General features: G+C 36.8%; 1 protein-coding gene across 2 annotated transcripts in view; it reads left to right on the forward strand.

Moving 5' to 3' along the window:
* NLN (neurolysin) overlaps nt 1-13,030 on the forward strand; it is a 95,414-nt gene that overhangs the window by 34,797 nt on the left and 47,587 nt on the right. For both annotated transcript variants that reach the window (XM_041766796.1, XM_041766797.1), the window contains exons 2-3: nt 2,496-2,755; nt 5,948-6,096. In XM_041766796.1, coding sequence (XP_041622730.1) covers nt 2,496-2,755; nt 5,948-6,096 — 409 coding nt within the window. The remainder of the gene's footprint in view (nt 1-2,495; nt 2,756-5,947; nt 6,097-13,030) is intronic.

The raw sequence follows: 13,030 nt of genomic DNA on the forward strand, positions 1-13,030 counted from the left end.
AAAGATTTTTATTTATTTATTCATGAGAGACACACAGAAAGGCAGAAACACACAGGCAGAGGGAGAAGCAGGCTCCATGCAGGGAGCCCAATGTGGGACTCGATCCCAGAACGCGGGGATCACGCCCTGAAAAGGCAGACACTCACCACTGAGCCACCCAGGCATCCCTATATCACTCTTTAAAAAAAAAAAAATCATACTGATTTTACTTCCTGAATATCTCTTAAGTCACTCCAGTTCCCCGTTTCCTATTGAGTATACCTTAATATTATGTCCCAATTACAGTAATAGTTTACCTCTAATATGATCTCTCTTTTCTAAACCTCTCAACTCACTGTAATTTGGGTGATTTCTCTAGAATGTATATCTTATTTCATCTCTTACCTGATTAAAACCCTTCAGTGGCTCTCTCACTGCCTTCAGAATAAGGTTGAACTCTTAAGTGATTCCCAAGGCTCTTCATTCTCTAGTCCCCACTGATCTTATCCGACCTCTCTCCTTACAGCTTTTGGCATTTGGGTAATTTGTGGACAATATCCAGATCTTGGCTTGCACCTTATTCCCTTTAGAAAATCATCCTAGAAAAGTTCCTTCTGTGGTCTTTCAGAGTTCTCCACTGTATTATTAACAGCAGGATCCTAGTCAGTTTGCCTGTTTATCTTTGATGCCTGTCATAATGACCAGACGGTATATGCTTATAAGTATCTATTGAGTGAATGGCCTTAAATAAGTCACTTAGCCTCTCTGAGCTTCAACTGAATCAGCTATTAAAAGAGAATAATGCACTGCCAACCACATAAGGTGGTCTTGGGGGTCTTGTAAGATAATGGGAATGAAGTTTAGCATAGTAGTTAAGAGTGTAGGTTCTGGATCTCTACTGTCTAACCATCTGCGTGACCTTGGGCAAGTTACTTGATTTTCCTGTGTTTTCGTTTCCTCTCTGGTAAATAAAATGAGAATAACCAGGGATTGCCTGGGTGGCTCAGCAGTTTAGCGCTTGCCTTCAGCCCAGGGCATGATCCTGGAGTCCCGGGATCGAGTCCCACGTCAGACTCCTTGCATGGCGCCTGCTTCTCCCTCTGCCTCTGTCTCTGCCTCACTCTCTCTCTGTCTCTCATGAATAAATAAATAAAATCTTTAAAAAAATAAATAACAAAAATAATAATAAAATAAAATGAGAATAACCATAGTATCTACCTTATAGTTTTGTTGTGAGGACTGAGTGAATAAATGGAAAGCATTTAGTACACTGCCTAAACATACAACAGATGTTAGCTATTAATTATAATATTTTTATTTATAAGCTCTAAAATTATATTGAGTGGTATATATTACATATGTATACACATATGGCATCAATTATTAGTTTGAGAGTTTTAGGGAGGTGAAGGATTGGTATCATGACAATTTCTTTTTTCTTTTATTTTTTAGAATAACATCATAGCAATACCAGAGTTTATCTCTCCAGTCTTTTTTTTTTAATTTTAGCATTTTTTTAAAAGATTTTATTTATTTATTCATGAGAGACACAGAGAAAGAGAGAGGCAGAGACACAGGCAGAGAGAGAAGCAGGCTCCATGCAGGGATCCCGATGTGGGACTCGATCCGGGGTCTCCAGGATCATGCTCTGGGTTGCAGGCAGATGTTTATTTATTTTTTAAAAGATTTTTATTTATTTATTCATGAGCAACACAGAGAGGCAGAGACACAGGCAGAGGGAGAAGCAGGCTCCGTGCAGGGAGCCCAATGTGGGACTCGATCCCAGGACCCCAGGATCACATCCTGGTCCGAAGCCAGGCGCCAAACCACTGAGCCACCGGGATCCCCGGGGCAGATGTTTAACTGCTGAGTCACCCAGGCGTCCCTATTTCTCCAGTCTTAAATTCAGATTGCCATAGTTGATTTACATGAAATTTTTGTAAAAAAATTTTTTACATTGGTGTTCATTATAAAAAGAGCATTTTGAAAATGTTTCCTTGCTGAATCCTAAAACATTTTTTGAGTCTGGTACATTGTAGATAGATGTTAGCACAGGAAAATATGTATTTCTTCTTATTTTTTTTTTTAAGATTTTAGTTTTTTTAGGTAATCTCTGTACCCAACACAGGGCCTGAACTTACAGCCCCAAGATCATAGTCACATGCTCTACCAACTTAGCCAACTAGGCATCCCAGCACAGGGAAAACATTTAAATAAGAAAGATTACTGGCTTAATTTATAAAGGACAGTTGTTATGTCTTTGACACTTTATTTCTCAACATAATTTAATTACATAACCAATTCAGTGTTTGGTAAGTACTAATTCCATTAAGTCTGTAGTCAAAGGGGAAAAATGCAAAGGCATTTAGTTTTATGCTTATTTTATGTAAGTTCACCCGAAAGGGATTTACTCAGTTTTATTAAAAAGTTATTTTTAATTTAATTAGATAATACACATCTGTGTATCGACTTTGGACCAACAAATGCGTGATTTTTATTTTTCTGATTCTTTTCAGAGTTGGTGGTTCCAAGATTTTATTCATGATGACTTTAGGAAGAGAAGTGAGGTCTCCTCTTCAAGCCATGTCTTCCTATACTGTGGCTGGCAGAAATGTTTTAAGATGGGATCTTTCACCAGAGCAAATTAAAACAAGAACTGAGGAGCTCATTGTGCAAACCAAACAGGTGTACGATGCTATTGGAATGCTTGACATTGAGGAAGTAACTTATGAGAACTGTTTGCAGGCCTTGGCAGATGTAGAGGTGAAGTACATAGGTGAGTAGGATGCATTTTGTAGGCATCATCAACCATTTTATGCATTCTGTTTTGGCAGTCCATTTTCCAATTTTACAAGACATTGATTTTTCCATAATGATTAATAAATTGCTTAGAATTCAATTAAGTAAGATTAAAATTGTTTTTATTGTGTTGGCAATGATGCTACAGAATGTATACTCCTATTACAACTGCTTCCTGGGGAATATTTTGACATATCAAAACGCTTAAGAAGTTCATATCCTAGCCCTGTTAATTCCACATCCAGGCATTTAATCTAAGGAAATATTCAGACACAGAAGAAATTTTGTGTAAATTTATGTTTAAATAGGTACTCTGTCCTCTCAAAAGCTTGGAAACAACCCCTGGGTGGCAACAAATAGGCTAAATAACGATACACTCAGCCCCTGCAACACTGTGGAGCCATTAAAATCATGCTAGAAGCACAGTATTTAGTTACTTTTTTTAAAAAAAGCACAGAGAAGAAAACACAAATTTTAATAATAGCTTATTTTTTGAGTATTGAGTTTACAGTTGATTTTTAAAAATTCACTATTTCTGCTTTTCTCTATTTTCTATATTTCCTACACTAAAAATATATTATTTTTATCATACAAGTCCTTTGAAATAAAGGAGTGAAGATTCACATCAGTTGCCTCTAAGAGTTAGGTGTACTCTGGAGTATAATTATGGCTAAACGACCTTGGCTGTTTATCCAGGCCTTGTAAGAGCATAGGTTATCTGTAGAACTGGATATCAGAAACATTTGTATGTGTTCCGGAATTTGGAAGGTTGTCCACAATCCTGCACAGCTCTAGTGACCTACTCATTTCTTTATCCCCACCAACCCCTCAACACCGAGAGTTCCCTACCTGTCTCCCACCATAATAGGGATTCTCTTACCTCCCCTATTCTGTTTCAGTTTCTGCCTCTTACCACCCATGGCTTCACTCTGATTAATGGCCATTAAATCTGGCTAACAGTCTTGAGTTTAAACTCCTGAATAAAAAAAGACCTCATTGGTCTCATTAGTCATAGTCAAAGGATGGAGTTGGTTCCCACTTGGCGTTTTCCCAGAACACAATTTCATACGTATCTCCCTCCCCGTATGTGGTTTATCCTTGGTTCAGAGACTCATTTCTTCTGCAGTCACATTTGGCCAAGATAGTGTGGCAGCCTAGTGACTTCTGCATTCAACAAATATAAAAATCAGTGGGGAAAGCACAAAATCTTTTTTTTAATTATATAAATTCTGCTTCTTCCCCAATAATACATCTTTTAGATATGCTTTTAGTTTTCTAATATTCTTGCTATCCCATAAGTTTAGTTTTGTGAGTTAATCATAGAAATTTTTGAGTTCAGGAATAGATTTTTAAAAACAAATTTCCTCTTATCGGTATATATTCTTAGAGTTTAATCTGCCTCCTGCAATAGCTGTTAAAACCTCATTTGTCTAGTGTCATGTACTGTTTATAGTTTGGCAGTGAGAACATAAGTCTGGTTCAGGTCTTTGTGGCAAAGGAAGGAAATGGTTTTTAGTATTATTGTTTGTTTAAGAATATGTTTCCAGTTTCAGGCTCCTGCATTTTGTTCTGCTCATTTCGTTCTTGTTCTGCAATTTTGATTTTTCCTAATATCTTCTTGAGCTAATTTTTAAAAAGTAAACAGAATCTATAACTATGTAGTTTATTATTCAAAGAAGTGCTATGTATGAAATTTTAATTCTGTTCCATTCTTTCTTTAATCAAGGGACATAAAACTATATATTTTAAAAAATAATTATTCCTTAAATCCTTAAAGAATAATTATTCAATTTGATTTTTTAAACCACACATTATGAACTCATTCTGATATTTGAGGCAATTTTTAAACAGCTTTATTTGTAGCTATGTTTTAAGAGGACTGATTAAAGTGAGGTAGCTTGTTTAACTGGACAATTTCTTGGTATGTAAAGGATAGCTCTACTCTCTACCGTATTCACAAGAGGAAGTTTTACCTATTTATAATTCCTTCAAAGTACTAAAAATAATAAAAATGGATTCATTGTCACAGCATAGCTATAACCATCCCTATAAGTCATACTCATTTTTTTTCCTGTTGTATGGGTTAATCAGACTTTTGCCCAATTACAGTCAAAATACAAATGTATAAAAAAACCCAAGAAATCATTTTAATATGTGAAAATTAGAGCAGACTGCATTATTACCATTATGTAACAGAAGTAACCCCAGTATTGAGCCTCTTACTTGATGTGTCTGCTGAGATTTCTGGGAATCTTCTGAAATTGTATGGAACTTTTTATGCTTGTATGAATGTGTGTATTTGGGAGAGAGTTTTTTATTAGATTCTCTAAGGAATCTTTAGTAAAGGTTAAGAACTCCTATTCTAAACAAACCCCCTCTCACTAAGTTGGTCTTCTTTTTTCCAAAACATCCTGTCTCTGCCAGTCCCACGCTTGTCGTCTCTACTTCTCTAGTCCTCTCCTGAGATCTTCCTCTTGCCCTGCCATCCTAGGGTCCAGCCTTACCCATAAGGCATCACATAGGGCTCCAGTCCTTAGTAGTGCTGTCTTTGAGTTACTCTCCCATTCATTTGACAATTTAGTTGCTCTGTCCTGTATGGTTATTTTTTCACATATTGTTCCATACTCCCACATCCCAGACAATGAAATACATCACAAAAAATACAAGATAATAGTAATAAAATAAAATGTGTCACTAGGAGAACTATGTCCTTATCCTTCTGCATTCCCAGGTAATAAATTACACCCTACACATACTCTGATTGCACAGTGTCTACCCTGATTGTTCCTAGTAACACACTGCCACAGCCAAGTCCTGCATTAGATGCTATTTCTTTTTTTTTTTTTTTTAAGATTTTATTTATTTATTCATGAGACACAGAGAGAGAGAGACAGAGACATAGGCAGAGGGAAAAGTAGGCTCCATGCAGGGAGCCTGACGTGGGACTCGATCCCGGGTCTCCAGGTTCACGCCCTGGGCTGAAGGCAACACTAAACCGCTGAGCCACCCGGGCCACTAGATGCTATCTCTTGATAGCCTCAGGAACCTTTACAGAAAGTATAAAATGAAAAACTTAAATTGGGTTAATCATTCATCCAGGTAGGAGGTATTTTTCTTAGTCCTGATTCAATGAATCCTTATGGTTTTTCTTTTTTTCCTCTATTGCCAGTGGAGCGAACCATGCTAGACTTTCCTCAGCATGTCTCTTCTGACAAAGAAGTGCGGGCAGCAAGTACAGAAGCAGACAAAAGACTTTCTCGTTTTGATATTGAGATGAGCATGAGAGAAGATATATTTCTGAGAATTGTTCATTTACAGGTAAATGATATTATAAATCCCTTTAAGAATTGATTGGTTAATTAGAGCGAGAGAGCGCATACAAGCAAAAGGGGCAGAGGAAGAAGGAGAGACTCTCAAGCAGACTCCCTGCTGAGCGCACAGCCCTTCTTGGGGATTGATCTCATGACCTGAGTCGAAATCAAGAGTCAGATGCTGGGATCCCTGGGTGGCTCAGCAGTTTGGCGCCTGCCTTCGGCCCAGGGCGTGATCCTGGCATCCCAGGATCGAGTCCCATGTCGGGCTCCCTGCATGGAGCCTGCTTCTCCACCCCTCTCTCTCTCTCTCTCTCTGTCTCTCATGAATAAACAAATAAAATCTTAAAAAAAAAAAAAGAGTCAGATGCTTAACTGACTCAGCCACCCAATGTTATAAATCCCTTTAAAAAGAAAACAAAATCTGGGATCCCTGGGTGGCGCAGTGGTTTGGCGCCTGCCTTTGGCCCAGGGCGCGATCCTGGAGACCCAGGATCGAGTCCCACGTCGGGCTCCCAGTGCATGGAGCCTGCTTCTCTCTCTGCCTATGTCTCTGCTTCTCTCTCTCTCTATCATAAATAAATAAAAAAAAAAAAAAAAGAAAACAAAATCTATAATAAAAAAGTAAAAATCTTTGACCAACAATCAAAAGTATCTGAAAGTTTCTAGATTTTGTTCTTAATTATTATAATAATGGGCACAGTGTTATATATTGTTATACCATAGATTGTTATATTACACCATATTGTTATAATAATAGCACAGTGTTATATATTGTTATACCATAGATTTATGTTGAGTTGCTGTTCACGTTCAACACTAAAGACCAGGTATAAAAAAGTGTACAGCTATAAATCTAAGGATTTTTGACCATCTTGAACATAATGGTTCGATGTAAAAACCTCTTTGAATTTCTGGAATGTTGCAAGGTTTATATTAGATCAGGTCAGCTACAACCAAATGGGATTGTGAGTTGTTTACCTATAAATATTATGTGGTTTGGGCCATGATATTGATGGCATACTGTTGATACTACCCGCCACAGTCATTCCTGTCTATCATCCTTATGTTTTTCAGGACTCACAGTAATTATGGATAATGAATATTTTAAGTTAGGGTCTGCCTTGAGGGTTTTTGATCTTTTCATCACCAATGTTGATTTGTTTCCCAGCATTGTCATTATGTTTTTGCTTTGAATTTTTATTTTCATGATGCTCAGCATTTTGTTTGAAAAACAACCATTGTTTTATAATCCTAGACATTTTTGTTTAATTTTGCATGTGTCTTTATGCAAAATCTCAAATTTTGTTCTTTCTAGCAAATTATGACAAGCATTGAAGTAAAACAGCAGTTTTGTTTCAGATGTTTTATTTGTGACATACTAAAGAATATGTAATTAAGACTTTATTTAGACATGTGAGATGTACATGCTATCTCTTCTCTCATGTCAGACAGGCACTATTCCCCCCTGTGATTTATATTCATCTGTGTGGTTCATAACTGTTCATCTCTAGCCCTATAAAAATAACATAAATTGTAATAATTTTATGAGTGTTCTTTATTAGCTACATTGTTTTATTTTCTTCTTTTGACCCCAGTTATTAATTCTGTGTGATTCAAATCATGGCCCTTACAGTCTTCTATTTTTTATTTCCTTAAAATATCTGATTTACTTTCTAGCTCTATATTATATATATGTATTTCAGAACCTTTTCCCAGAATTTCTAATTTCCTTTGATGAACTCTGTTTCCATTCTGACTTGTAAGTTTTCATTTGGGATTTTCAAGCCTTAAAAAGATATCACAATCCTAATGTAATATGTTGTATTAATGTTTTTCTCTGATCTTTATGAATGTTAGCAAGATACAGGAGGTTTGTCACTTTAGATTTCTTTGTTATACTTTTAAATTTGGGAACAAACTGCTGCCTATATAGTATGCTAGTAAAATATACCAGATAGATACCAGTGCATTCATCATATTTGTCCATTTGTTTGGGCTGGTTCACTCAAAGGTTTTTTTTGTTTGTTTGTTTGTTTTAAGATTTATTCATTTATTCATGAGAAAGAGAGAAAGGCAGAGACACAGGCAAGGGGAGAGGCAGGCTCCTCGCAGGGAGCCCGAGTCTCCAGGGTCTCCGGGATCACACCCTGAGCCCAAGGCAGCACTAAACCGCTGAACCACCCAAGCATCCCTCAAAGGGGTGCCTTTTTTTTTTTTCTAAAGGGTTTTTTTTTTTGTTTTTTTTTCCCCTCAAAGGTTTTATTGTAATAATTTACAGTAGTTTTAGAGTTGCTTCCATCATTTTTTTCTTTCTTTTTTTTCCAAAGGAGTAATTATTATCATACCTGTCGATTGTTGTGCAACCGTTTTTAGAAGCTTTTACAATGTCTGTTAGGACTAGATCGGAATAATAAAAAATAACTGTTGTGGGTTTTTTAATCACTGGAGCTTACTTAGTGAATTTAGTTCCCTTTAAACACATTCCTTGACAAATAGATGCATTTATTTAGGTAGTATTTATTTTATTTCAATTCCAGTATAGTTGACATACAGTGTTAAATTAGTTTCAGGTATACTATATAGTGACTCAGAAATTGTATATATTACCCAGTATTTAGGCAGTACTTTTTATTTATTTATTTTTTAATTTTTATTTATGATAGTCACAGAGAGAGAGAGAGAGGCAGAGACACAGGCAGAGGGAGAAGCAGGCTCCATGCACCGGGAGCCCGACGTGGGATTCAATCCCGGGTCTCCAGGATCGCGCCCTGGGCCAAAGGCAGGCGCCAAACTGCTGCGCCACCCAGGGATCCCTAGGCAGTACTTTTTAAAATCTAAAACTATCAGTATGAGTTCTGTGCTAGCATTGGACAGTTTAACAAATGATAAATCTCATCTCATTCATACCTAAAAGATAAAGTTAGGGGTACCTGGGTGGCTCAGTTGGTTAAGCAGCCAACTCTTGGCTCAGGTCATTATCTCAGGGTCATGAGACCCAGGCCCACGTTAGGCTCTATGTCAGGTGTGGAGCCTGCTTAAGATTCTTTCCCTTATCCTCTGCTCCTCCCCTTGCCTTTTCCAGCCCACTTATGTGCACTTGCACATACACTCTCTCTATAAAAAAAAAAAAAAAAAAATTATTTTTAAAAAAGACAAACTTAGATATATCTAAGTATTCTATTTATATTTCTCTGTAATGTTGTAAGTAAAACAGGGCAACCATGGAATAATACATAACCCCTTCATTAAGCTGGTTGATAGGATTTTAAATTTATGTGAAGTCAGCAATTTCAGCATGATCTACTAAAATGAGGATGCTCTGAATAATACTGAGGTCTCAAGATACCACCAATGTAGATAATAATCTATAATATTCTTAATTCGATATAAGATGTTATTTTAGCTATCATCTTATTCTTCACTTAGGATTGATGGTAAAAATATGAAATTATTATTATTTTATTATTTTTTTTTCACAGTTCTTTATGCAAAATCTATGCTCAGTAAGGCTTCTAGTGATATATTGATATATAACCTATTCAGAACTTACTGGCTGAATATAGCAGCAATCATTTTGTATTCTGTCACAGTTTCTGTGGATCAGGAATTCATAAAGAAGTCATTTGGAGGGATGCCTGCATGGTTCAGTGGTTAAGCGTCTGCCTTTGGCTCAGGACGTGACCCTGAGGTCCTGGGATCGAGTCTCACATCAGGCTCCCTGCATGGAGCCTGCTTCTCCTTCTGCCTGTGTCTCTGCCTCTCTCTCTGCACCTCTCATGAATAAATAAATAAAATCGTAAAAAAAAAAAAAGTCAGTTTGATAGTTCTGCTGAGGTCTTGCATGGATTTAAGGCAGTGGTGGCTGAAGCTGAAGTGTATAGAGGCCAACCAGACATCTTTCTCTTCATGTTATGTCAGGGCGTCTCCTTGTTGTCTCTATACATGGACTAATTTGGACTTTCTCATAGCATGGCAGCATCAGGGTAGTAGGATCTGTTTCATGGAAACTCAGAACTCTGACAAGGGTGTTTCAACAAACTACACAGAGGCAACATTGCATTTTATGACCATTTTGGAGGTCACATAGCATCACTTTGGCCATACTGTATTGATTAACGAGTCCCTGCAGTCTGCCCAAATTCAAGAGACAGTGCATCTCCATCTAAGAAGTATCAACTAATTTACAATTATTTTTCAAAAGCTCCAAAATAAGTCCTGTGGTGACTATAGATGGATGAAATTACAATAGAGCTTGAGACTAGCATACCATAGTCTTCCTACCTCCTCCCTAATTTGTGGTTAGTAGTTTACATTGGCACAACATTGTAGTTATCTAATTTAACTTCTTTTTTTTTTTTTAAGATTTTATTTATTCATGAGAGACACAGAGAGAGGCAGAGACAGGCAGAGGGAGAAGCAGGCTCCATGCAGGGAGCCCAATGTGGGACTCGATCCCAGGTCTTCAGGATCAGGCCCTGGGCTGAAGGCAGTGCTAAACTGCTGAGCCACTCAGGCTGCCCTAATTTAACTTTTATACCAACCTTGTGAAGCATCCCTCTTTATAAATAGATATGCTGAAGCTCAGAAATAGTAACCTCCCAGGAGCCACAGAGGTAATTATTCATCAAACTAAAGTGAGGAACATTTGGTGACAGATCTAAAAGATAGGACTTCAGTAATTGTTGCTAGGACATGGGTTATCTATATAGGAAAAGGAAAAATTGGATCTCCTACTCACAATCAAACAGAGAAACAAGTTCTAGAAGTTTATATAGGAATAAATCTTTATGACACCTGAGCAGGGATATATTTGTTGAACAAAACACCAAAATGCTAACTGTAAAATGTAAGGCTGATAAACATGACTACGTTAAAATAAAGAACTTAGGAGGTACCTGGGTGGCTCAGTTAGTTAAGCATCCAACTCTTGCTTTTGGGCTCAGGTCATGATCTCGTGGTCCTGAGATCAAGCCCTGACTTGGGCTCCCTGCTCATCAGGGAAATTGCTTGAGGATTCTCTCCCTCTCCCTCTGCCCTTCTTCCCGCTGTTAGTGTGTGTGTGCTCTCTCTCTCTCTAAAATAAATAAATAATCTTTAAAAAAAAAAGAACTTCTATTAATAAAATGAAAAGACACTAATACTAACAAATACTGAAATATGTAAAAACTAAATTAAGAAATTTGTAAAATATGGAACTAGAAAAACATTTGTACCTAGGATATATAAGTACTACTATAATCAATAAAAAAAGGCCAACATTCCAAAAGAAAAATGGGCAAATGACATGAAAAGATATTTTAGGAGAAACACAAATGGCAATTAAACATGAAAAGATATTCAGTCTCATTAATAATTGGGGAAATACAGGGACTCCTGGGTGGCTCAGCGGTTGGGCCTCTACCTTCAGCCCAGGGCGTGATCCTGGGGTCCCGGGATCGAGTCCCATATCAGGCTCCCTGCAGGGAGCCTGCTTCTCCCTCTGCCTATGTCTCTGCCTTTCTCTCTCTGTGTCTCATGAATAAATAAATAAAATCTTTAAAAAATAATAATAATAATTGGGGAAGTACAAATGAAGGTCACATTAAGATACCATTTTTCCTCATCAGGCTGGCAAAAATAAGTTTAACAATGCTCAGTATCTGTAAATATGAATCAGTGGGAATGTTTATGCGCTACCTGTAAGGATGTTAGTTAATTCAAAAATTAGAGTAGTAACTAATTTGGAGAAAAATTTAGTATTATGAAGTTGGATCTCACATTCTTCATAACTCAGCATATCCTTACTGTTTACCTAGAAATATTTTTGCATTTGTGAAATTGGACAACAATTTTGTTGTCATAGCAACATTACCTATAATAACAAAATGCTGAAACAAGTCAGATTTCTATCAGCAAGAAAATGCGTCAAGGAATTTTAGTATTTTTACATTGGAATATTTTATAAGCAGGAAATTAAGTAAAGTATAGCAGCATGCAGCCCCATGGCTGAATCTTAGCAATGAAAGAAAAATGTCGCAGAACACTACAGTGGGATATCATTTCATCAAGCTCAAAAGGAAACAAAACCAATTAATCTATATGTAAGCAGTAAAACTGGAGAAAATATTTAGCATAAAAGTCAGGAGAATGGTTATCTGCTGCACAGGTAAATGCAGCCATGTTACTATTCTATTTTGTAAATTAAAGGGTGGATTTAATGTGTTTTTATAACATATGTTTGTAATTCCACTCATTTATAGATTTAAAATATTACATGCAAATTTAACATGTTAAATTTAGCCTTAATTCTACCAGAAGAAATAAAAGAATAAGAAATTAAAGCAACCATTTCCTCATTCCTTTAGCTAAAAGCTTGTCCAGGTATCGGAAGCCAGCAGTCAGTCAGGGCCACAGGTGTTGGTTTTTCCAACCATCCTGACAAAGGTTTCTTAGTTGTTAGCTAAGAAGCCAGCAGAGAAGTCTTAGACACTCTTTCAATCCGTATTGATGAGAAAAATGTGCAGTGTCTCCATGCTAAGACAATCCAGGCATGCAATATTTTATTCCAGTGAACTGCTAACTAATACACATAAAAGAGGGATTCCTTAGTGAAATAAAAGTCTCAGTTATGCCAGCTGAATCAAGAAATACAGTTCTCTGTTGTAATATTATTAATTTTTTTTTTTTTCAGAGCCCTGGGCTTTGGTCAGGCCAATTCATCTTAGCCAATTAGTGACTTAAAGTTTTACTGTTAAAGTGTAAAAGAATGGGGTCATGGTATTAAGTAAAGATGCTTTTAAACATTATATGGTCTTTTACGCTACCAGCCATGAAGGCCTGCCTAATTAAAATACACAAACCAGTGCTTTGAGACTATGCCCCCCCCCCAAAAAAAAAAAAAAAAAAAGGAAGAAGGGAAGGGAAGGAAAAAGCTTTAGTCAAAAATCAGTATGATAATG

The sequence above is a fragment of the Vulpes lagopus genome, chromosome 8 (genome assembly GCF_018345385.1).
Source record: "Vulpes lagopus strain Blue_001 chromosome 8, ASM1834538v1, whole genome shotgun sequence".
Classification (NCBI taxonomy): domain Eukaryota; kingdom Metazoa; phylum Chordata; class Mammalia; order Carnivora; family Canidae; genus Vulpes; species Vulpes lagopus.